The 26,554-nt window shown below is 41.7% G+C and overlaps 2 protein-coding genes across 2 annotated transcripts in view; both read left to right on the forward strand.

Annotated features, from left to right (window-relative positions):
* SF3A2 (splicing factor 3a subunit 2) overlaps nucleotides 1-26,554 on the forward strand; it is a 113,307-nt gene that overhangs the window by 9,052 nt on the left and 77,701 nt on the right. The window lies entirely within an intron of this gene.
* LOC126071872 (zinc finger protein 420-like) overlaps nucleotides 12,653-26,554 on the forward strand; it is a 33,263-nt gene continuing 19,361 nt past the window's right edge. The window contains exon 1 of the mRNA XM_049876270.1: nucleotides 12,653-12,741. Coding sequence (XP_049732227.1) covers nucleotides 12,739-12,741 — 3 coding nt within the window. The 5' untranslated portion in view covers nucleotides 12,653-12,738. The remainder of the gene's footprint in view (nucleotides 12,742-26,554) is intronic.

The following is a 26,554-nucleotide window of genomic DNA, read 5'->3' on the forward strand; positions in this document are numbered from 1 at the left end:
TCCTAACTGCACCCAGTTTATGACACTGTTCCTTTCAGTCCTCAGTGAATAATTTTTCAGCACGTTGCTTACCCTTCTGACCATTGTCAAAATCCTGGAACATCCAAATGCCTCAAAGTCTCTCTGTGGTCACAGGTGCCTTGTTCCTCATAAAAGTTCAGTGCCATTGTGTTTCACATTGTGAAACTCCACTTAAAATTATTGGATCAGTTTCTCAGCAGGTTGATAAAAGAGAAACAGTGTCCAGCAAATATTTAATAATGCGATTCATGAAAAATAACTCCTGTTACACTGTGTGTGGGGGGGAATCTATGATTTCCATGTCATTGAAGAGCAGCATAACAACCAGTGGAGGCATGTGAGGTGAGTACCATTCACATAAGTGTGAGCAGTACCTCAGGAGAGAGTCTTAAGGTATCGGGACATAGATAGGGTCGCAATGGGTCAGAATCGTCTTGACGGCAATGGGCACGTGTGTATGTACCTGAGTGTGCATAAAACTAGCTCTAAAATTCTGTGTTCGCATAATTTTCACACTTGTCATAAACGTGAACGAGATCTTGAGTATGGGAAACATATTTCACTTGTGCACATTTTCCCGAAAGCCCCGTTATTTAGGAACACTGTGGCAGTAATAGACTTGACCTGCATGAGATGATTCAGTCTGTTCAACATGAGATAACCCAGGGCAGTGTTTGCACATTTACTGTGTACTGTGTATGAAGTGATGAAACACTGAATTCTAACAGCATGCTGCCTATTTTTGACAGAAGGCATGCAGATGAGTGCCTCCATGAAAGTAAAGAAGGGAAAGACAAGGAAGGAAAAGATGGTAATTGAGGCTGGAAACCTTTCAGCGCGATTCCGTATCTTACCATTCTGAAAAGCACTCCTACTAGAGAAAATCCTCTGAACGCCGTCAACGTGGAACAGCTTTCAGGAATCCTACTTCATTTGAACATCACGTCAGATCTCACGCTGGAAGCCATGCCTGTGAGTGTAAGGAGTGTGGAGTGGCCTGCAGTTGTTCCCCTTCCCTAAGCACTCATGTGAAAACTCTCACTGGACAGAAAACTGATAAATGTAAGGAATGTGGCATCACCTGTAGTTCCTCGTCCGTCAGCACACGTGTACGGAGTCATGGTAGAGAGAGGCCCTGTGAGTGCAAGGAATTTGGGAAAGCCTTTGTCAGTTCTCAGCCCTCACTGAATGTAAGACAATTCAAAGTGGAAAGCATCCTTAGGATGGTAAGGAATATGGGAATATCTTTGGTTCTTCCTGGTCCCTCAGTAAACATACAGGTATTCACAGTGGAGTGAGGCCTGATGAATGGAAGGAATGTGGGAAAGCCATTTAAGGACTCACAGTGGAGAGTGGCCTCCTGAATGTCAGGAATGTGGGAAAAGCTTTTAGTCCTTCCTCATAGGCGATTAAGAACTCACAGTGGAGAGCAGCCCTACAAAGGTAAGGAATGTGGAAAAGCCTTTCACCAGTGCTCACACCTGATCAACCATATAAGAGCAGCTTTATAAATGTAAGGAATGAGGAAACAGCTTCAGTTCTCTCTCTGCTATTCGAACACGTGTGAGAAGGTATCCTGAAAGTGTGTGTGTGTGTGTGCGCGCGCGCACACGCGCTTCAGTGTCCATCATTCCTCCAGGCTTGACGACACCTCACACACTGGGGAGACTCCGCAGTTGTAAGCAGACTGCTTCTAGCACATGACTTGGAGTAAGTGTCAGAATGTTATTTTGGTGTGGTTATATAAAAATTTACTTTATTACAAAATCTCAAGAACTCTTGGTGTCTTAACTTTTGTGCGTTTTTTTTTTTTACCAACTATGTTTTAAAAGTTTTTATTTATACTTTTTCACATTGTAAGGCAGTCTGTTCTCATTGTACAAAACTTGATTTTGTCAGACAATTATAAGGGAATGCAAAAACCACTCAGAATTTACCACTCTCGGTATTTTAGGTACTTTAGGTTTTTTTGTATGCAAAGCAGTATTTTCTGGAAGACTGGATTATGCACTATGTGTAGTGTTTTACCAAACATTTTTTTCATTCTTTTCCTGTTTCCCCTCCCAATTATAATGATTCTTAGTTTACTAATGAGGAAACTGCACAGAAAATTTTAACCTGCATCCCACCATTTCAAAATAATGTCCCTCAAAATGGTGCTTTGAGAAGCTGGGTATTCGTTGCAGGCGGGCTCCCACTGTGGATATATAGCGATGGTGCCCCGCACAGACCCACAACCTGACCTAGATGCCGTGGAGTTTATCTCCAGCACAGGCACAGAACCTGTATTTTGAAACAGTCCTGCTTTTGGTAATTTTTGTGGTTCAAGGTGCATGCATAGGCCAGGAGTGTCGATCGCTTCAGGAAGAGGTGGACGGGAAGGGGGTCAGGGCACTTTTAGCAGGTCCTCCCTTCATCTGTCGTGCTGTACACTTTAACAGTCCTCAAAGCAACGTTTGTGTCCCTTCTCCAGAGCGAAAATCTGGCCCTTCACTCTGGTCATGGAGGTACCAGCCCAGGGATATCATCTTCTTGCTGACTGGCGAATCTGGCGTGTTCCAGTCAATTCCAGTGGGTGGAATTGTTTTGACTCTGGGAATCAGTTACTGAAGTTTACCTATATTCTGCTGTTGTTAGGTGCCGTCAAGTTGACTCTGACTCATAGGGACTGTGTGTACACCTGAACGAAACACTGCTCAGTCCTGCACCATGCTCACAGTCGTTATTCTTGAGCCCTTTGTTGTAACCACTGTGTCAGTCCACCTCATTGAGGGTCTTCCCCTCTTCAGCTGTCCCTCTACGAAGCATGATGTCCTTCTCCAGGCACTGGTCCCTACTGATAACATGTATGTGAGACACAGTTTCGCCGTCCTTGCTTCTAAGGAGCATTCTGGTCGTACTTCTTCCAGGATAGATTTGTTCACTCTTTTCTTAGTCGTTGGTATAGTCCATATTCTTCAACACCATAATTCAGAGGAGCCATTTCTTCTTTGGTTTTTTTATTGTCCAGCTTTTGTATGCATATGAGACGATTGGAAACACCATGGCTTGCGTCAGGTGCACCTTAGTCTCTAAAGTGACATCTTTGCTTTTTAGCACTTTAAAGAGATCTTTTGCGGCAGATTTTCCCAATGCAGTAGGTCATTTGATTTCTTGACTACTCCTTCCACGTTTGTTGATGGTAGACCCAAGTAAATTGAAATGCATCACAGCTTTAATCTTTTCTCTGTTTATCGTGATGTCCCTTATTGATAAACAATTGTGAGGATTTTTGTTTTCTTTTTGTTGAGCCATAATCCGTACTCAAGGCCGTAGTCCTTGATCTTCATCAGTAAGTGCTTCAAGTCTTCTTCATTTTCAGCAAAGGAGTTGTTTCATCTGAATTTCACAGGTTGTTAATGAGTCTTCCGCCAGCCTTGATGCCCCAGGGATTCTTCCTCATATAGTTCAGCTTCTCAAATTATTTCCTCAGCATACAGATTGAATAAGTATGGTGAAAGGATACGACCCTGACACACATTTTTCCTGACTTTCAACCATGCAGTATCCCCTTCTTCTGTCCAATCGACTGCTTCTTGGTCTATGTACAGGTTCCTCATGAGCACAATTAAGCATTGTATTATTGCCATTCTTATTGAGGAATTCCCTCAACAAGATGGATTGACAAAATGTTTGCAACAGTGCGCTGAAACATAGCAACAATTGTGAGGATAATAAAGGACCAGGGTGTGTTTTGTTCTGTTCCACATAGGGTCACCATGAGTCAGAACTGATTGACGGTTCCAAGCAGCAAACACAGAATGATTACTTGTGGCCTCAGAAACTAAGAGTAACTTAAAACTCACGGTTTGCTTTTATTACAAATCCTTGCTTCACAGAGACATAAAGCATAATTATAATCCAATTGTTAATATTGACAAATTGAGGTAAAATATTGAGGGCATCTGTTAACTGAAGGCTGCAAAGTATTAAAAGTTCTGGAGACAGTCCATTTTGCAGATAAAAGGACCTATTCCTGTTCACAGTGTAGATTTAATAATATTTATTGATGATTCATGTACTCAGGATAACAGTGGCCACTTAGGGCTTTCTATGCGTGGTGACATCGTGAAATTTTGGAAGCGTGTTTTGTGTGGAATTAAGTCTGCTAGTGCAGACAAGTTACTGGCAGTCACTACATCTGCAGATCATGGTTCTGGACTTAAAGGGAATATTGTGTGTTGTTGTTTTGTTAGGTGCCATCAACTTGCTTCTGGTGTTTAGTGATCCTCAGTACAACAGATTGAAATCCTGCCTGGCCCAGCACCATCCTCAGAATTGTTGCTATGCCTGAACCCAACATTGAGTCACCGTGTCAGTCCATCTCTTTTGGGATCTTCCTCTTTCTTATGGACCCTCTACTTTGCCAAGCATGATGTATACATAGACATTAAATATATGTTTGGTGTCCGTCATGCAACGGGGCCATTTTTGGGGGAAAAAGGGGGATTCTTAACTTCATTGGGAACTAGACTATGTCCTGGAATATTGATAGCTGCTTTATTAAAGGCTTTACAAGTGCCTTCTTGGATATCAGTAATTCATTGTAGGGCTCACACAAGGGAGAATGACAAAATTTCTGAAGTCAGTGATATTTCTGACAGAACTGCAAAGGTCAGTGTTAAGCCATGGCAGACCCTAAACTTGGAACCCCCACTTTCCACCCGATAGGAAATTTTTGTTCGTTCCCGAATGTTTTTGTCACAAAAGAAAAGTAGGAATTGAATTTTTTTTCTCATTCATTCAACAAATATTTATTGGTCATGTTACTATATGCCAAGCATTATTACTAAGATGCTGGGTTAACAAAACTGGTATAAATTCCTGAGGGAAAGGATGGTAGTGGAATCTAGGATGGAGGGCCATTCTGTCGAGGAAATAGGTGCAGGGTTGGAGATAAAATATAGAGCCGTTGACTCTAAATCCAAGATAGAAAGTTATGGGGGCTTTTCAGCAGAAGACTGTCATGCCTGACTTGTGTGTGTGGCAAAGATACACGGAAACCTTCACTAGCACAACAGCTCCCACATTTACAGTTCAATGACATTGATTGCTTTTTTCATGCAGTGCCGCCATCATCACTATCTTCTTCCAAAAACTCCACCATCTTTAACATAAACTCAGTGCCTTATTCATGGTAGTGGTTATTTCAATTACATTAAGAGTCACATTTCACTAGGGGGAAAAGAAAGTGATTTGCTAAACTTTGGATTTAGACTGCATGGAATAGTTTAATGCTGAAAAAATATCCTACAAACGTTTCACAGGCACTCACTTCTATAGTTCAACAGTAATTAGGTATAAAACAGATCCCGGATATCATCACTAGTTCAAAATTTCAGACTTCTTCATCTTTAAAGAAACAACTGAGCATTGGGACTACGAAGGAATTAAAAGGATGTTGTGAAAAGGAGAAAGATCTAATCAGTAGAAAAACAGAAATCTGCTATTTGCAGATAGAGCCTGCAGAAGACAGGTCTGATGTCTCTCGATTCACCTTGGGGTGCAAGTGGTTTCGAGAACCAGCGTAGTCAGACAAAAGTGGATGGCAGTTATTCATGGAGTTTTATTTGGCTGTTAAATAACTGTTGATTTAGACTGATGCAAAAATGTCCCATGGGATGGTTTGTCCCCAGCTACTTCTGCTTAATGTTCATTTGCAAGTGACTTTTACAGAAACGTTCCCATCCTTGCAAGGGATGTAGAGTTGGGCCACTGTGAAGATCCGGCTTGGCAGCAGTAATACTCATCTACCAGGTGCTTCCTCGTCAGCTTACCTTCATTCATGGTCGTGAATTAGAGCCATGTGCGCTAAACTGTGGGAGCTCAGTCTGTACTCTCGTATCAATACCTCAGAACAAGACTGATCCTAGATAATAGCATGGGTGCCTCTTTATTTTTGATTCTGGGAAATATTTATTTGTGAAGATGGAACAATTACTAAAGGGACTAAATTATAATGCAAATGTGGTGTTATTTATGGCATTGACTAAATCCCAGGAGAAATTCCTTAGGCCCAGAAAGAAAACCTCTTAGCTAAGAATTTAGATTCTCACGCTCCAGGTTTAATCTACTGCATAGACTTGGATTGGGAAAGACTTGCTAATGAACTTCACAATTATGTTTTTAACCCGTGACAAATAAGTAACCATGGAACAACGGCCTTCCATCCTGGTCACAGAGGTTGCGGGGGTTTACAGCGACAGCTAATGCATTCCATCCAGTGACAACTCTGTTTGGACCAGAAAATATCCAGATATTCTGGTAGAGTGTATCTTATTTGAACAACCATTGCTAGCTTATTTAATTGAAACTTGAAATTGCACCCCTAGATGTATTCCTTCCATATTCTGTGGGAACGGTAAGAGTACATTGGGGAAAGATGCTGGTATGACTTCACGGTTCTTCCCCACATCACCTCAACTTCCTTATTTTCCCGCTTCACCTCAGCTTTTTTTTCCTACCTCATGCAGTGCTCCAAGGAACATGGCTGGACCTGTGGATGCCAGAAAGAGAGATCACCCGTAAGAAAGAAACTAAGCATACCTTTAAATGTGTATGTCAGAATTCAGAAGGGCCTATGGGGGGAGGATTGTCCTCCATGTGGCAAAATAGCAGTTGACAGTGGGTGCAGATGTATTGTCCCGTGGTTCAGAGAGCCCACTAGTTCTGTACCTGTGTAACACTGCTCATGTGAATGGTAGTGGACTGACGAGATAGCGTTGGCTAGATTAGTAACACTGCTGCCTATCTTATTCGACAGAGTGGCCCAACCCCATGTCCCTTGCACATGTGGAAAAGTTTGTGTAAAAATCAGTTGCAAATGAAGAGAAGGAGAAATAGTCATTGAGAGTAAAGGAATGTATAAATGATAATGCAACGAGGGAAATCCAGCATTAAAGGAGTGCTCAAGATAGACTCGGAGCAAAAGAGCAATGTTTCTTAGCACAGTTACACCAGACGTCCCAGATGGTGAAGCCCTGTGTTTGCCAAGACCATCTCTGTTTTTACAACCTGCCTGGGTCAAATGGAACATGATGATGAAGTGGACCAATGGTAATGACTGAATGGAGCTTAAGTAACGTGCCCATGTCTTTTGACTTGTTATTCAGGTTACATCTATCATTTGGGAAGGAATTTTCAGACACTATCTCCTACCAGATCATTATACCTTATAATATACAACTTCCATTTAACTGATGACTGTATAACTGTAAACCTTGATGATCTCCTGTTTGGAAATGTCTGTGGTTATAATGGGTGAAATGTAACAATGGCCTGCCCGGGATACTAGAGTGCGCTATACACAAGTACCCTTGTTTTTCTGCATAGAAAACTATTAAGCAAAATAGAAAAAGACAATGCATTTCTGATGTTTTTAAAGCAGTAGGCATCACATTGTGGATCCGAATTCCAATAGGAAAGTGCCTCACCATGAGATGAGAAAAGCTATGGGGAGATCTTATGGCATGCTCAGACTAAAATTACATCTACGGTGACTACTACTCACCTAACAGTAGTGTGGGGGAACCTACTTCTTGGGTACGAAACATTGGCAATGACCTGCATGGTGCATTGAACAACACGGGCCCCAAGGCAGAAAGTTACAGAGGAGCAGCTACTAGTCTGGGCATCATGGGACAGACCGGATTCACGTTTAATGAGGAGCTCCGTTCAGAGGGGACAGAATTATTAACTACGTAAGTATATTAGAGGGAATTATTTTCCAGAAGGACTAAGAGTCAACCTGGAAAGATGATCAGGCTTCACAGGTGCTTTACCTTCAGGCAGACTCTACGAATAACGGTGAATAACACTAGGACTCAACACCGGGAACAGGCTTGTACCCAGACCTTTCGTAGCCTGTTGACTAAACAGATGTAGGTCTGTGTTAGGTAAGTGGCAAATTCCACCTTCATTGCCAGTGACATGGTAAGGATCAGTGTGAAGCAAACCCAAGATACATCTTGGGGGCGATGCAGCGCTCACCTTCCCACTTCTCCATGCTTATTGCCAGCTGTCCATGTGGCCCTCTCTGTCTGCCCCTAGCCACCCAAATCTGGGTCAGAGCTCACAAGTTACGAGGACACTCCTCAAACCAGGTGCCCATAGAATACTTCTCTGACCCTACCCACAAGGAGCTAAGGCACACTTTAACAAGTGCAGTATGATAGGTGACTTTTGTGTGGGCCCTTTCTAGCCGTGGTCTTGTAACTCTCACCCAAGTGATTGGGCAGGACCGTGTGACAGGGTTATTGTGGTCCAATAAAGGGATTTGTCACTTTTGCTTGACATGAGCCATCCTGGGGCAGGAAAGAAGATCCCACCACCACCAAGAAGGAAGAGCCTGCACATCCTTTGGACCTGGGGGATCCTGGTGCTGAGAAGCTCCTGGACCTAGAAGACGGAGCAAGCTGTTACACTGAAGATGATGAGAAGTGCTGAAGAGAAGCAGCAAGAGAGACCCGGCCGCAGGAGATGGCGTGGTGCGTGTCCCAGCCCATGGAGAGAGAAAGCTGAGTGCCTTTGGGCAGAGGCCTAGGGCCAGGGAGAGGCGTAACTGTGAGCGTGGCTTGGAAGAGGCTGTCCCGATGGAAGAAGTGTATCCTTGAATGTTTCCTGAGCCTGAATTTTAACCTGTTATTTCCCTAACGAACCCCGTAATCGTGAATACGGTCTGTGAATTCCGTGTAGCCATTGCAGTGAATTAGGACCCAGCGGAGAAGTAGAGAGTGCCGTGGGAGGGATGGTTGGTGTCAAGATTATTAAAGATGTTGTAGAGAGAAGGTTTGTCTGACCTCCACCTCATAGGAATCACCCTTGGGCTGTTGATCTTGATTTCTCCTTTCTGCTCATGAAGTGAGAGGAGGCCAGATGCTGCCCCCATGCCGTTTTTACAACAAATTTAAGAGGAAACTGTCCTCAGGTTTGTTAAATCATTGGATCGACTCAAAGAATTCACAAAAAAAGGTTATACTTAGGAAAACATCTTTAATAAAGCGGTTACAAATAAAGAACATAGGGCGAGGTCTGTATTGGTCCCCCACACTTAGCTTCCTGTTACCAAGGGACCCACTACCCTTAATTCTGCACAATTTTATCATAAGATACCGGGAGGTGAAATGAGTAATCAAACTAGAATAAAAACTACCAGTGTAAGGGAGGATGTAGAGGTGGTAGTGTTGAGGAAAGGGGAAAGGAATTTTTCACTATAAAATTTTCCTTCCTGAGTTTCCTTGTTTCAAATCCTATTCATGGCACCAATGGTTTATAGTTACAAATTGATTCGACAAAAGGAAGTTGTATGCCCTACCGTCAGGAATCCGGCTGCTGTTCTCAACACGACTTTACCTTTAGACCCAGCCAGTGAATGACAGTATCAAAGAGGAAAACCAACCTCTGCCTTCCTTCCAGTTTTTATTTCCTGTATGGGGGCCCCTAATGTTTTCTTAGGCTCAGGTGAGGTGTCCCTCGTCTTAGGAGTATTTCTTCAGTAAGTACTAAGTAGTCTATTTTTCCTTAATCCTTCAATCTATTTTCATTCATTTCCTTATCGTTTATTAGTTTGTTTAATGGATGGTGACTGTGCCTTCGGAGAAATATAGGCTCTATGGAGATTTGTCTGAGTCTGTTAAAGCTTACAGCCTTGGAAATCTTATGGGGCAGTTCTCTGACCTACAGGGTGGCTATGAATGAGTATGGAGTAGTTGTCAAGGGGTGTCTGCTTTACAGCTTCTGTTTAGGGAGGAAATTAAGGCAAGAGGAAGAATCTAAGGCCAAGTCCCTGAACGTGCCCACCACTGGGCGGAGCCCTCTGCCTCCGCGCCGGAACCCCGCCCCTCCCGCCGAGAGCTCAGCGCAGGAAGCGGAAGTGCGCGTGCGCGGCCGGCAGCCATGATTCGCGGTCGGCCGGCTGGGGCGTGAGGTACGTCTGTGGCGCCGCCGGCGTCCGGCCTGGGCCGGTACCAGGTCCACCCGCAGGCCGGGGGGGCCCGCTGGGGTTCCGGATGGTGCCGGGCCGCGGGGCCTCCGTAGCCGGACTTGGCCTGCAGCCTCCCGCCGCCGGCGCTGCCTCTTCTCCGGGGCCTGGGCCTCGGCCGGCGGCGCAGCGAAGCGGCCGCTGTGCTCTCCCAGCCCGGCTGAGGAGTCCCGCGCCCGCCGCGTCGGGACGGCCAGGTAGGGGGGCGAGGCCTAGGTGTGTCGGGGCGTTAATAGGTGAGGCCGTGCGTGGGCGGAGACCAGGGGTGTCCGCGTCGCCGGGAGTCTGTGAGGAATGCGGGGTGACAAGCCCGGGGAGTTAGCCTGTGCGCGCCCTGCTCCCGCCGCCTGAGTGCGCCCCGCACCGGGCTCCGTCGTCCGCCTGCGTCCCCGCCGGCAAGGACTGTTGGGAAGCTCTTGGGGGTTCTCAAGGAAGCGAGGTTGTGGGGAGGCGTCTCCCCCTCCCCTGGTTTGTTAACGGGCTCTGGTGGCGCAGTGGTTAAGCGCTCGGCTGCTAAGCAAAAGGTCGGTGGTTCAACCCGCCATCCTCTGAGCAGGAGAAAGACGGGGTAATCTGCTCTGTCAAGACTACACCCTTGGAAACTGTGTGGGGCAGTTGTATCCTACCAGATGGGTTTGCTGTGAGTCGGGATTGACTCCATGGCAAGGGTTTGGCCTTTAGTTTAATTGTTGCAGGACTTTGACGTAGATGAAGTAGCAGGAAACATGGATGGAACTAGTACGCCCATTTGGAACGATAGCCATCCCCACCTCGATAGCTATCGTTCCAAATGGGCGTACTAGTTCCATCCATGTTTCCTCCACAGTTGTGCCGGAGACAATATGGCCCACCTGATGTGGCTGAACGAGGTTGACCTAGAAGACAAGCAGGTAATAGAGATCATAGACCCAGTGTTGCTCCGGGATCCTAAGCATAGACAGAGACAGGATTTGTGCGGAATTAAATGCTAATGAGGCAGCCATAATTTCTGCCACCAAATAGCCGCACTTAATAGGTTGGAGGCTCCTTGCAGTAAAAACGCGGCACATTTCCATTGTAAGAGCAGCAAATACTGGAATTGAGGACAGTCTGGGGGGGGTGTGCGTTATGGATGTGTTCCAAATGTTTCAGCACGTCCTGGTCAGCTGCACTGTTGCTGAGTGTTCCTCATTCTTGAAAATAATTATTTTAGAAAGTGTTCTTATTTGGATAAGTATGAATTGTGTGTGTGTGTGTGTTTTAACTATCAGAAATTATTGGCTTATATGACACCTTTTTGGACATGAAGAAGTGAAACTTAAATTGATGAATAATGTGTGCAGCCTTTGCAATAGAAATAATGTGTTTGTGTTTAAACCAAATGTAATAATATGGAATGAAGGTAAATGTGTATATTAAATCTCTTGAAGGTAGGTGTAACTAAAGGATGCCTTTTATCGTAGAGCAAAAGAGAGAAATAAATACGTAGGTACTAAAGAATCAAGTCACATCTGCAGGTATTTCAAACTTAAGATGTGTAATTTGTCCTGCTTGAGAAATCATTGCTAACTCCAGAGTCATTAACATAATCCATTTTTGTAATATTTAGAATTTTAATTCACTGGAGTTGTTATTATGGAAGTAGTCTTATTATTTTCTTTCTTTAGTAATAACCATTTGATCCAGATCTGTTTAAAAGAGTCCATCTTTCCTTGCTGCAGTTTCTCAAACGTGATTTTGTTTTTCTAGGTTATCACTGCCTGGGATTGGCATTTAATCTTTGAAATGCCCACATTCCTCCTTGCATCCCCATGACATCAATCCCATGAAGAATGGAAACCATGTTTTTTCGTTTTGGCAACAAGATCTTCCATAATCAGTCTTCTGTGTAGCTCCTTAACCCCGCGTGGAAAAAAAAAAAAAAAAAGATCCAAGAGAAAGAAAGAAAGTTTATTGCAAAATTGACAGGGAAATTATAGATCACGTTTTGCAATGATATAAATGAAATGAGAATTAAAAGAAAAGTTTAACTGCACATAATGAAAAATCAAGGAGTCTTGATGGATTCATTGACCAAATTTGAAAAATATGTTCTCCCTGAAAATTCACTCATGTTGATATCAAATATAAATGTCTATATGGATTTACAAGGAGCATAGATATCCAGGTGGAAAGCACAGTCTGACCCTTGGGCCTCTGACACCCTGTGAAAATCAGGTTCAGATTTTCTAGGCTGGTCAAGCCTGGATGCTTCTCCTGCTCTGGGATGAGGAAATTGCTCCATTTGTGATTTCTTGCCTTAAGGTTGAAACCTGTAGAGCTGCATGAAGAATGCAAAGACCATCAAGGTGGAGCAATGCCTTGAGCCTGGGAGGAAGCCCTGCCCAGGGAAAGAGCTGAAGCCAAGGATCTGATACTTCTTAGTTACTTAATACCATCTCCCCACACCACTCCTCCTCTTCTTCCATTTCAGGTCCCAGGTGTGATCAGAAAGAAGTGGTCCAGTCTAGGCAGCTGTGGACCTAGGACAACCACCTAACACATCTATAAAATCATGAGTAAGGATTTCAACTGCTAACTGGCTGTGTAGACCAAATATTACTCATCTGCCTCCAGACTTCCGTGTGGCCTTGGTTCCACTCCCATCCTTCTTGCCTTCACTGGTTTCTTGGGCTGTAGAGAGAACATTCACTTAGACTTCAAGAGGCTGGAGGCAGGAAATGGTGAGTACCACAGAGAACTGGGTAATTGTTAGCATAAACAGGTGAGGCTAAATGTGATTTGTCAGGGTACCAGCTATATACTCCCAAATCTGTGTTTCTTCTGTAATATAAAAGGTGGCAGAAGAGGTCAAGGTCTATATCCTAAGAAGCCCATTGCCATGGGACCCTTTCTGTACACATACGCGGTTTTTAAAGCCTTGGATGCCTGGGTCACTTTCCTTCTGTGACTTCCAAGTTGGCACCATGGGGCATTACCATCCCCACCCTGGGCCTTGGTGCTCTGTGTTGAATGACAGATCTCCTGACCAGAGCCTGAATCAGAACAGCTGTGATTGAGGAGGCTGAGCCCCAGGGCCTCCAGAGCAGGCCTTGTTCCATCACTGCAAACAGTGCTCTTGGCTTCCCTCAGGCACTGCAGTCTTTTCTAACACTGGAACCCCAACTCTCACGTTGTTGGATGGTGTGAAGAACGGGAGAGATAGTAAGGCAAGAATCCTGGCTCTTTAGGGGTCCTGCATGAGGTTTAGTGCTCTCATGAGCTTACCAAAGGAATGAGGCAGGAGAGTGAGTCCACCTGGATCATGTGTGGTGTGTCCAAAACCATCATTTTTTTTTTCTCCCGTGGGATATTGGATTTGCTGGAGCCTTTCAGTTGTGTGAGAAACGTGACACCCAATCCAGACCCATGTTCTCCCAGCCTGTCTGCCTAGAGCTGGTATCAAACTCCTAAGTTATTTTACTGTTCCCAAGAGTCTTAGATTAGAATCTGAAGGTTTTTTTGTGTGTGTTTTTTTTTTAATTTCACTGTGCTTTGGGTGAAAGTTTACAGCTCAGGTTAGTTTCACGTTCAAAAATTTACACATACATTATTTTATGATATTGGTTGCAATCCCTACAATGTGACAGCACTCTCCCCCTTTCTACTCTGGGTTCCCTGTGTCCCTTGGCTCAGTTCCTGTCCCTTCCTGCCTTCTCGTCTTCCTTTTGAACGAGAGTTGCCCGTTTGGTTTCGTATATTAGATGGAGGTAAGAAGTCCATTCCTCGCCTGTATTATTGTTTGTCTTGTAGGCTTGCCTGACGTTTGACTGAAAAGTGGGCTTTGGGAGTGGTTTCGGTTCTGAGCAGAGTGTCCAGGGGCCGTAGTCTCAGGGGTTCCTCTGGTCTCTTTCAGACCAGTAAGTATGATCTTATTCTGTGAATTTGAATATTGTTCTTCATTTTTCTCCCACTCTGTCAGGGACTGTATTGTGTTTGTGATGGTAACCAGGGACCATCTGGTTCTTCTGGGTTCAGGCTGGAGGAGGTGCTGGTTCATGTGGTCCTTAGTCCTTCAGGATAATATTTTCCTTGAGTCTTTGGTTTTTTTAATTCTCCTTTGTTCCACAATGGATGGGACCAGTTACATGTATCTTAGATGGCCACTTGCAAGCTTTTAAAACTCTGGACACTACTCACCAAAGTAGAATGTAGAACATTTTCTTTATGAACTATGTTATGCCAGTTTACCTAGGTGTTCCCCATAATTATGGTCCCCAGCCCTCAGCCCTAGCAACTCGGTCCCTCAGGGTGCTTGAATGTATCTAGGAAACTTCCATGACTTTGCCTTGGTCAGGTTGTGCTGATATTGCCTATACTGTGTGTTTTTTTCCCTTCACCAAATTTGACATGTGTCTACTATCTAGTTAGTGATTTTCCTTCCTCCTCCCTCCCCACCCTCACAGTTATCAAAGAATGTTTTTTTTTTTTTTTTTTTTTTCTGAATGTAAACCTTTTCTTGAGTTTTTATAATAGTGGTCTCGTACGTTATTTATCCTTTCGTGATTGACTTATTTCACTTAGTTAATGTCCTCCAGATTGATCCATATGGTGAGATGCTTCACGGGTTCATCATCGTTCTTTGTCTTTTCATAGTATCATATTGTGTGTTTGTACCATAATTGGTTTATCCCTTCATCTGTTGATGGGCACTTAGGTTGTTTCCAGCTTTTTGCTGTTGTGAATAGTGCTGCAGTGAACATGGGTGTGCATATGTCTATTCACGTGACAGCTCTTATTTTTCTAGGATATGTCCCTAAGGAGTCGGACTTCTGAACCGTGTGGTATTTCTGTTTCTAGGTTTTTAAGGGGCCACCATATTATTTTCCATAGTAGTTGTAGCATTTTACATTCGACCAGAAGTGCATAAGAGTTCCAATCTCACCGCAACCTCTCCAACATTTGTTATTTTCTGGTTTTTTGATTAGTGCCAGCAATGGGGTTAAGATGTTATCTCATTGCAGTTTTTATTTGCATTTCTGTAATGACTAGCAATCATGAGCATTTCCTCACGTGCCTGTTAGCTGCCAGAATGTCTTTTTTGGTGAAGCATTTCTTCGTATCCTTTGCTTATTTTTTAAGTGGATTATTTGTCTTTTTGTTTTTGAGGTGTTGAAATATTTTATAGATTTTAGAAATTAGACCCTTGTTGGATATGTCGTAACCAAAATTTTTTTTCCAGTCCGTAGGTCCTCTTAATCTTTTGGTAAAGTCTTGATGAACATAAATATTTGATTTTTAGGAACTCCCAGTTATTTCGTCTCTCTTTTGGTGTTTGCTCATTGTTAGTTATAGTTTGTATTCCATTCATGCCATGTATTAGAGCCCCTAGCATTGTTCCTATTTTTTCTTTCATGATTTTTATTGTTTTAAGTTTTACGTTTATATCTTTAATCCATTTTGAGTTAGTTTTTGTGTATGGGGTAAGGTGTGGGCTTTGTTTCATTTTTTTACAGATGAACACCCAGTTAGGCTAACATCATTTGTTAAAGAGTCTGTCTTTTCCCTGTTTCACGAACTTTAGCTCTTTGTCAAATATCAGCTGTTAATGAATGGATGGATTTATGTTTGGGCTGTTAGTTCTAGTCCATTGGTCTGTGTGTATGTTGTACCAGTACCAGACTGTTTTGACTACCATTGTTATATAACAGGTTCTGAGAGTGTGAGGCCTCCCACTTCGTTCCTTTTCTACATTAACGCTTTTCTTATTTGGGGCCTCTTCCCTTTCCATATAAAGTTGGTGATTGGTTTCTCCATCTCCTTAAACAATGCTGTTGGAATTTGGATGCGGATCGCATTGTATCTCTAGATTGCTTTGGGCAGTATTGACATTTTCACAATGTTGAGTCTTCCTATCCCTGAGCATGGTATGTTTTTCCACGTATTTAAATTCCTTTTGATTTCTTGCGAGTATTTAGTAGTTTTCTTTGTATAGGTCTTTTATTCATGTCCCTGGTTAAATTTATTTCTAAGTGTTTTATCTTCTTGGGAACTATTGTAAATGGTAATGTTTTGCTCATTTCCTTTTTCTAAGTTCTCTTTGTTAGTGCAGAGAAATCCAACAGATTTTTGGATCCTGTTACTTTTATGAAATCATCTGTTAGTTTCAGTAGCTTTCTTGTGGATTCTTTGGGGTTTTCTATGTATAAGATCGTATCATCTGTAAATAGGGGTAGTTTTGGATCTTCCTTACCTATTTAAAAAAAAATTTTTTTTACCTATTTGGATGTCGTTTATTTCTTTTTCTTGCCTTATTGCTCTAGCCAGGACTTCCAGCACCATGTTGAATAAGAGAGGCGATAAAGGGCATCCTTGTCTGGTTTCCTTTCTCAAGGGGAATGCTTTCAGTCTCTCTCAGTTGAAAATAATGTTATCTGTTTGTTTTGCATACATGCCCTTTATTATGTTGAGGAATTTCCCTCGTATTTCTGTTTTGCTGAGAGTTTTTATCAGGAATGGGTGTTGGATGCCTTTTCTATGTCAACTGAGGTGATCATGTGATTCTTTTGTTTTATTTATGTGTTGTATGGTGTTGATTGATTTTCTAATATTGAACCATCCTTGCATACCTGATATGAATCCCACTTTGTCATGATATATTATTTTTGTGAGTGCTGTTGAATTATATTGACTAGAATTTTGTTGAGAATTTCTGCATCTGTATTCACAAGGCGTATTAGTCTGTAATTTTCTTTTTTTGTGGTGTCTTGTGTGGGTTTGTTATCAGGGTTATGCTGGCTTCATAGAATGAAGAGTATTCCTTTTATGCTCCAAAATACTTTGAGTAGTATTGGTATGAGCTCTTCTCTGATTCTCCAGTGAAGCTGTCTGGGCAAGAGCTTTTTTCTTTTGGGGACTTGTTTTTATTATCTCTTCTTTTGTTATAGGTCTGCTTAAATTTTCTACCTCAGTTTTTTTTTTTTAGTTTAGGTAGGTAGAGCATGTTTCTAGAAATCTCCTTTAGGTTTTCAGATTTGTCGGGGTACAATTTTTATAGTATTCTTTTATGATCTTTTTTATCTCAGTTTGGTCTGTTGTGGTATCACCTGTGTCATTTCTTATTTGGGTTATTTGCTTCCGCTCCTGTTTCTAACAGTGTTTTTGTTTTTTTGTTGTTGTTGGGTTTTTTTTTTTGTTTTTTTTTTTTTGCTCAAAAAGCTTGTTATTGGAGACGATTTTCTTTAACTTCTCAGGGTCTGAGTTTCTACTGGAAGTAAATTTCAGAATCAAGTTATGTTTTTACTGAGAATTTTTCCGTTTAGTACATACAAAACTTCTCAAAGGAATGCTTATTCACTGATGTAAAAGTGATTCTGAAGCTTACTTAATCTTGAGAAGGATCTTTAAAAGTCCTCTTACATTTAATATGTCATGCCAGAACCCCTGATATTCTAAACCTTCTTACCATTTTAAAAACATTCTGACTGAGATAAAATGTTGTTGTTGTTAGGTGCCGTTGGTTCCGACTCATAGCGACCCTACGCACCACAGAATGAAACACTGCCTGGTCCTGCACAGCACTCACAGTTTTTGTTATGCTTGAGCCCATTGTTGCAGCCACTGTGTCATCCCATCTTGTTGAGGGTCTTCCTCTTTTCTGCTGACCCTGTACTTTACCAACCATGATGTCCTTCTCCAGGGGCTGATCCCTCCTGACAACATGTGCAAAGCATATAAGACGCGGTCTCGCCATCCTTGCTTTTAAGGAGCATTCTGACTGTGCTTCTTCCAAGACAGACTCGTTCATTCTTTTGGCAGTCCATGGTACATTCGATATTCTTTGCCAGCACCACAATTCAGAGTTGTTAGTTTTCAATCGTTGTCCGGCTTTCACGTGTACATGATGTGATTGAAAATAGCATGGGTTCGATCAGGTGCACCTTAGCCTTCAAGGTGACTTCTTTGCTTTCCAACTCTTTAAAGAGTTCCTTTGCAGCAGATTTGCCCAGTGCAATGTGTCTTTTGATTTCTTGACTGTTGCTTCCATGAGTGTTGATTAGGGATCTAAGTAAAATGAAATCCTTGGCATCTTCAATCTTTTCTCCATTGGTCATGATGTTCCTTATTGGCCCAGTTGTGAGGATTTTTCTTTTATGTTGAGGGGTAATCCATACTGAAGGCTGTGGTCTTTGATCTTCATCAGTAAGTTCTTCGAGTCCTCTTCACTGTCAGCAAGCAAGGTTGTGTGATCTGCATAACGCAGGTTGTTAATTAGTTTTCCTCCAGTCCTCATGCCCCATTTTTCTTCATATAGTCCAGTTTCTTGGATTATTTGTTCAGCGTACAGATTGAATAGGTGTGGTGAAAAGACACAACCCTGACACACATCTTCCCTGACTTTAAACCACGCACTATCCCCTTGTTCTGTCCGAACAACTATCTCTTGATCTATGTACAGGTTCCTCAAGACACAATTAAAATAAAATGGTAGTAGTAAAACGGAATGTGCAAAGACCTGGAATTACAGAAAACCCAAAGAGAAGAAAACACTTAGTATTTCTCAAGCTGCAAGAACTGCACAAAAATCCAAGCCTTGAGTTCCAACATTGAAGGATTCTATGGGCAAAGAATTGATTCACCCAGGAAGCATCAAAAGGAGATGGAAGGAATACACAGAGTCACTGTACCAAAAAGAATTGGCCAGTATTCAGTCATTTCAGGATGTATCATATGATCGAGAAGTAAGGGTAATGAAGGAAGAATTCCAAGCTGCCCTGAAGGCATTGTTATAAAACAAGGCTACGTGAATTGACAGAATACCAACTGAGATGTTTCAACAAATGGATGAAATGCTGGAAGCACTCACTCGCCTATCCCAAGAAACTTGGAAGACTGCTGCATGGCCAGCTGACTGAAGGAGATGCGTATGCATGCTCGTTCCAAAGAAAGATGATTTGACAGAATGCGGAAATTTTCAAACAATGTCATAATTCTCACATGTAATAAAATTATGCTCGAAATAATTCAAAAACGGGTACCAGCAGTACCTGGACAGGGAACTGCCAGAAATTCAAGTCAGATTCAGAAGAGGACGTGGGATGAGAGAAATCTTTGTTGATGTTAATTTGATCTTGGCTGAAAGGAGAGAATACGAGAAAGATGTTTACCTGTGCATTATTGACTATGCAAAGTCATTCGACTATGTGGATCATAACAAATTGTGGATAACATTGTGAAAAATGGGAATTCCAGAACCCTTAATTGTGCTCATGGGGAGCCTGTACATAGACCAAGTAGACATTCAAACAGAACAGTTAGACGATGCATATTTTAGTATCAGGTTTGGTTTGCATCAAGGTTGTATCCTTTCACCGTGCTTACTCAATCTATATGCTGAACAAATAATTTGAGAAGACGGAGTATGTGAAGAACACAGCATCAGGATTGGAGAAAGACTCATTAACAGACTGTGATGTACAGATGACACAACCTTGCTTGCTGAAAAAGAACTTGAAGCACTTACTGGTAAAAATCAAAGACTACAGTCTTCAGTGTGGGTTACACATTAACATAAAGAACACAAATCCTCACAACGGGGCCAATAACAACATGATAAATGGAGAACATACCGAAGTCAAGGATTTCATTTTGCTTGGATCCACAGTCGACACCTTTCGAAGCAGCAGTCAAGAAATCAAACGATGTATTATTGCGTTGGACAAATTGCCATAAAAGATCTCTTTAAAATGTTGGAAAGCAAAGAAGACACTGAAGACTAAGGTTCACTTGACCCAAGCCATGGTGTTTTCATTCGGCTCGTATGTATGGGAAAGCTAGACAATGAAAAAGGAAGATTGATGCATTTGAATTATGGTGCTGCCAAAGAATATTTAATATTCCATGGACTGTCCAAAGAATGAACAAATCTGTTTTGGAAGAGTATAGCCAGAATGCTTAGAAGTCAGGATGATGGAACTTCATCTCACACACTTTGGACATGTTATCAGGAGGGACCAGTCCCTGGAGAAGGACATCATGGTTGGTATAGTAGAGAGTCAGTAAAAAGAGGAACACCCTCAATGAGAAAGATTGACACAGTGGCTGCACACATTGGCTCAAACATAGCAAAGATTGTGAGAATGGCACTGTTCCTGTTGTATATAGGGTTGTTAAGAGTCAGAAGCAACAACATACTGGTAGTATATTGTAGAATGTATTAAACTTATTATACACACAGAGCCCTGGTGGCACAGTGATTGAGAGCTTGGCTGCTAACCAAACGGTCGGCAGTTCAAATCCACTAGCCGCTTCTTTCTTGGAAACCTTACGGGGCAGTTCTGTCCTGTAGGGTGCTATGAATCAGAATCAACTCAACAGCAACTGGTTTGGTAACAGGTTTTATTATATACACACACTCTTCTGCAGAGTATTTCATGCAGACTTGTCCGTACGCACAGTTGAGTGAGTGTGTGTGTGTGTTTGGACAAGTCTCCATGCAGTATTTCTTAGAATACTTTGGGTATTTGTGAACATTTGCACTTACCTGTAAATTTTTACACTATTTGTGAAGTTCTAAAAAATATTAAATTGTATGGGATTTTTGGGGGAGCTCTTCGGAAATTAGGATCTATTTGGGTAGAACAGTGTTCTAAAAACACAATTTGTATTTTCATTTATTTGTCTGTTTGGATATCCTTTTGTAATGCTTTATAGCTGGTTAGGATCTTCCGTTTACTTAATTACACTCCTTCATGGTCCCTTTTATTTTCACTAAAATACATATTTTCCTTTTGAGGTAAATTTTTCAGCTGCTTTGTATTGTTGTTGTGTGGTTAGGTGCCGCCCAGTTGGTTCCAAGTCATAGCAACCCTTTGTACAACAAAACGAAACACTGCCCAGTCCTGCACCATCCTTAAGATCACTGTGTTTGATCCTGTTATTGAGACCCCTGTGTCAATCCATCTCATTGAGGGTCTTCCCTTTTTTCACTGACCTTCTACTTTACAAAGCATGATGTCCTTCTCCAGGGACTTGTCCCTCCTGATACCATGTCCAAAGTATGTAAGATGAAGCCTCACCATCCTTGCTTTTAAGGAGTATTCTGGCTATAGATCTTCCAAGATAGTTTCTTAGTTCTTCTGGCAGTCTGTGGTATATTCAGTATTCTTCACCAGTACAGTAATTCAAAGGCATCAGTTCTACTTTGGCTTACTTATTCACCATCCAGCTCTCGCATGCATATGAGAGGATTGAAAACACACCATGACTTGGGTCAAGCGTACCTAAGTCCTCAAAGTGACATCTGTGCTTTGTAATACTTCAGAGAGGTCTTTTGAAGCATATTTGTCCAGTGCAACGTCATTTGATTTCTTGATTGCTGCTTACATGGGTGTTAATTGTGGATCCAAGTAAAATGAAATCCTTGCCATAAACGAATGAGTACCTCCAGCACTGCATCTGTTTCTTGAAACATCTCAACTGGTATTCCATCAATTCTTGGATCCTTGTTTTTCACCAATGCCTTCAGTGCTACTTGGACTTTTTCCTTCAGTATCATCAGTTCTTGATCATATGTTACCTTCTGAAATAGTTGAATGTTGACCAATTCTTTTTGGTACAGTGACTCTGTGTATTCCTTTCATCTTCTTTTGATGCTTCCTGCACTTTTCATTATTTTGCCCATAAAATCCTTCAGTATTTCAACTTGAGGCCCAAATTTTTTCTTCAGTTCTTTCAGCTTGAGAAATGCCAAGCGTGCTTTTCCTTTCTGGTTTCCTAACTCCAGGTCTTTGCACAGTTCTTTATACTTAGTCTTTTCAAGCTGCCATTTGAAAACTTCTGTTCCCCTCTTTTACTTTGTCATTTTTTCTGTTCACTTTAGCTACTTGATATTCAAGAGCAAGTTTCAGAGTCTCTTCTGACATCCATTTTTGTCTTCTTGCTTGTCTTTTTAATGATCCATATAGCTTCTTTCATGTATGATGTCCTCGATGTCATCCCACAACTTCTGTGGTCTTTGGTCATAAGTGTTCAGTGCATCAGATCTATTCTCGAGGTGATCTCTAAATCCAAGTAGGATATGCTCAAGGTCGTACTTTATTTCTTGTGGACTTGGTTTAATCTTTTGCAGTACTGTTGCTGCTTTATGCTAGTCCATATTGATTTGTAAAATAAACCTTACTTTGTTGTTTTCCAACCCAAAAAAGATGCTGAAATCTCTCAGTTCTATAATCATCTTTATATTCTTTTAGGGTTGTACGTACATATTTACCCTGGAAGATAGAATGGGCTGTGGTTTTTTTCACTTGGAAATCCTTAACCCTTTCCTTTCTTTTTTTGGAGGAGAATGTACTAGATAGAACTTCTAAGATAAGGTTGAATAGGAGTAGAACACTGGATATCCTTGTTTTTCACCTGTTTTCCTGGGAAAGTGTTGAAATTTCACTATCTACTTTGATTTACATTTTCTGTGTATTCTTATTGTTACGGATTGAGTTGTACCCCTTAAAAATAAGTGTTGTAAATCCTAACCTCTGTGCCTGTGGCTACAATCCCATTTAGGAATTAAAAAAAAAAGATGCCATCTACTCGATTCCAGCTGGTAACTCTATAGAACAGAGTAGAACTGCTCCATAGGGTTTCTAAGCAGCCGGCTAGTGGTTTAGAACTGCCGACCTTATGGTTAGCATCCGAACTCTTAACCACTGTGTTAATGAGGTAGGATGATTCATGTAGGGTTTGTCTCGAGTCAGTCTCTTTTGAGATATAAAAGAGGTTAAACAAGCAAGCAATCAAGCAGAGATGGGGAAGCGAGCTATGAAGCCACGTGAAGATTGCCCAGGAGCAGAAGATTAGAGGAGACAAGGACTTTCCTCCAGAGCTGACTGAGAGAGAAAGCCTTCCCCTAGAGCCAGAACTCTGCATTTAGACATCTAGCTTTCTAAACTGTGAGAAAATAAATTTCTCTTTGTTAAGGCCACTCGTTCATGGTATTTCTGTTATAGCAGCACTAGATAAGTAAGACAGAATTTGGTACCAGAAGAATGGTGTGCTCCTGTAACAGGTAACTAAACTGTGGAAGCAGTTTTGGAATTGGGTAATGGGTAGAGGCTGGAAGAGTTTTAAGGTGCCTAATAGTAAAAGCCTAGACTGCCTTGAAGAGACTAGTGGCAGAATTATGGATGTCAGAGGCAATTTTAGTTAGGGCTCAGAAGGAAGTCAGGAGAGCTATAGAGGAAGTCTGTCATTTTAGACAATAACGTGTTACCAGAAACAGAATGTTGCTAGAAATGTAGACATTAAATGTGCTTCTAGTGAGGCTTTAAAAGGAAATGATGAATATGTCATGGACAAAGGAGGAAAGGTGATGCTTTTTATGTACTGACAATGGACTTGTCTGAATTGGGTATGTCCCAATGTTTGGTGAAAGGTAGAACTTACCAGTAATGTACTTGGGTATCTGGATGATGAACTTTCTAAGGAAGATCTTAAAGGGGCCATGTGGTTTCTTTATGCTGCGTATGCTAAAATACGAGAGGAAAGAAATGGACTTAAAAATGAACTGGACAAAATGAAAACTGAACTTAAAGATTTAGAAAATCTTGATGTACAAACTACAGAAAAACATATGTCCTAGAATGTGCTCCAAGGACGTGGCTACACAAATTTTTTTAAAAGAGACTAAGCCTGTAACTGATGAATCTAACCTACTACTACAGCAGAAAACCCATCATCTGAGACTGAAGGGGACAAAGAAATAATGAAAGGAGAGAATGCTGTCTGCGTCTTGGAGTTCTTCAGGCAGGAAGTAGGCCAAAGAAGTTATATCTGTTGTCCTCTAAGAAAAGGAAAGAACTGTCCCTGGAGCAGCTCTGAGATGAGCAGAACTGTTAGAAGGAGCACAAAAAGTAGGATCTTCTGGGTTTCAAAGAGTAGGGTCTTGGTCTCCTAAATATCAAAGAAGGGAGGAGGGCCACAGCCTCCTAGGTTTCAAAGAGTCATAGGTCCTCCCTCTCAGTTCCAGAGTGTAGGGTTGACATTAAGGTGTGCCATGGGGATGGGGCCAACACCCAAACCTGATGGACTAGGACAATGGGGCCACCCAAACTCAAGGTAGCAGAGTTGAAATCCTTGTAGGCCTGGAAAGTAGTGCTGAAGCCCATGGCCGAGGGGCCACCACACAGAATCCTAAGGGCATGGCCCACACTCAGAGTCTGCAGGACTGTGCTTACTGCCCAGATGGTCTCAGAGAACAGAAGATCATTTTCGAGCCTTGAGAGCTAATGTAATTTGTTCTGCTGAGTTTTGGAGTTGCTTGATGCCTGTTTTACCTCCAATTTATCCCATTTGCAGTGGAAATATCTACCTTATGCCTGTTCCACCATTATGCTTTGGAAGCAGGTAACTTATTTTAGATTTCACAGGTTCACAGATGGAGAGGAATTTTGCCTCAGGATAAAATATGCCGAAAATTTCACTCATAACGTGATTTAGATGATTCATAAGACGAGATTTTGGACTTGGAGTTCACTTAAGACTTTTTGGGATAATATGATGGGATGGGGTAAAAGTGTTTTGCATGTAGCAAGGACATGGATTTTTGAAGGTTGTAGTTTGGAATGTTTTGGTTTGAATTGTGTCTCCCAAAAATGTGTTGTAAATGCTAATCTCTATGCCTGTGGTTATAATCCACTTTGAGACTAGGTTCTCTTTGTTATGCTAATGAGGCAGAATTCATGTAGGGTTTGTCTTGAGTCACCCCCTTGTGAAATACTAAACAAGGGAGTGAACAGGCGGAAATGGGGGAATAGAGATTCCAAGCCACATGAAGATCTCCCAGGAGCAGAAGCTCAGAAGAGACAACAACCTTCCTGCATAGTCAACAGAGAGAGAAAGGCTTCCCCTAGAGCCAGTGCTCTGAATTTGGACTTCTAGCCTCTTAAACTGTGAGAAAATAAATTTCTGTTTGTTAAATCCACCTGCTTATGAAATTTGTGTTCTATAGCAACCTAGATTACTAAGACACCCCTTTTCAGGTTGTACATGGTTTTGTTTTGTTTTATGTTTTCCATTTCTAAATTTGGTTAGAGTTTTTTACATACGTGAACAATTTTTACTAAATGTACAGTTGAGTGAAACAAAATTTTTCAGCATCCAAGTAATAGAAACACCCTTGCTTTTGACCTCCCTCATGAGTTTAAATCACAATCACTTTCTGCCCTCTTGATAGAGCCAGTATCTCTGTATTTGTGAGTATGTTTGCTTTTATTCATATTTTCGAACCTATTTGATTGTTTTTATGTTGTAAACAGAATGACACTATATGTACTTTTTATGCCAATTCCTACATTCACATTTGCATTAGGACGACTTCTGTAGGCTGTTCATACACTTAAATTGGAGTGTGTAGTATTGTCTGCTAAGAAAATACTGTAATAACTTAACAGTTTTATTTTTGGGGAATATTTGGGCAATCTCCATTTGGAGACTATTGTAAAGAGTGCTTTTATCGTTTCACCTCTTATATTTAGGTCATTAATCTATTTTTAATAAATTTTTGTATATGATGTGATGTAAGGGTCCATCTTAATTCTTTTGCATGTAGAAATCCAGTTGTGCTAACACCACCTGTTGTAGAGATTCATCTTTACTGTTAAAACAGTTCTTTAAAAAAACGTTTCTTGTTTTTTGTATCTTCCCCAGCTGGGTGTGTTATCCCCATTTCAGTAACAAACCGCGTGTAACATCTGCATTCTTTACCATGAAATCTGCTCCCTTGAAGGCTTCTCATCTGTATCAATGGCACTCCATCTTTTCATTTTTAGTGGGCAAACATTTTGGACTTGTCCATGCCACCTTTTCCAACAACCTTCAGTCCTGAAGGAACTTTTGTTGCCTCTACCTTATGAGCATCCCTTGCACGCTCACTTTTATTACCACCACTCTAGTCTCAACATTTCTTATGATGTGACCATACCCTTCTAACAGATTTGCCAGCTTCTACATTTACTGCTACACAAAGGTCTTTTTTTAAAGAGGCATCAGATCAGTTTCCTCTTCTACTCAAAACTCTGAAATTGCTCTGCATTTCACTCAAAAGCCCAAGTCTTTGCAGTGGCCATAAAGTGTCCTAGAACATATGTCCGCCTACCCCAGCCACCTTTCCGACTTCTACTGTTTCTCTCCCATATCTCACGGTGCTCCAGTCAGCTGGTGTTTGAGAAACTTTGGCCAAGGCACACTTCAACCTTTTGGTAGGTTCTCTTTTTGTAGAATATACATTTATCAGTTATCCATTTGGATAACTCCTTCACATTCCTAAATAGTTAAACCAGTTGCCATCAAGTCAATTCTGATTTATGTTGACCATGTATGCGTTCAGAGTAGAACTACACTCCATGGGGTTTTCAATGACAATTACCTTTGAAAAGTAGATCACCAAGCTTGTCCTCCAAGGTGCCTCTAGGTAGGTTTAATCTGTCAGCCTTTCAGTTAGAGTCTTGTCCTTAGTCATTAAAGTCAGAGACTTTGCTTCACAACCTTGGGTAAATGGTAATT

Source organism: Elephas maximus, chromosome 3 (assembly GCF_024166365.1).
Source record: "Elephas maximus indicus isolate mEleMax1 chromosome 3, mEleMax1 primary haplotype, whole genome shotgun sequence".
Lineage (NCBI taxonomy): Eukaryota > Metazoa > Chordata > Mammalia > Proboscidea > Elephantidae > Elephas > Elephas maximus.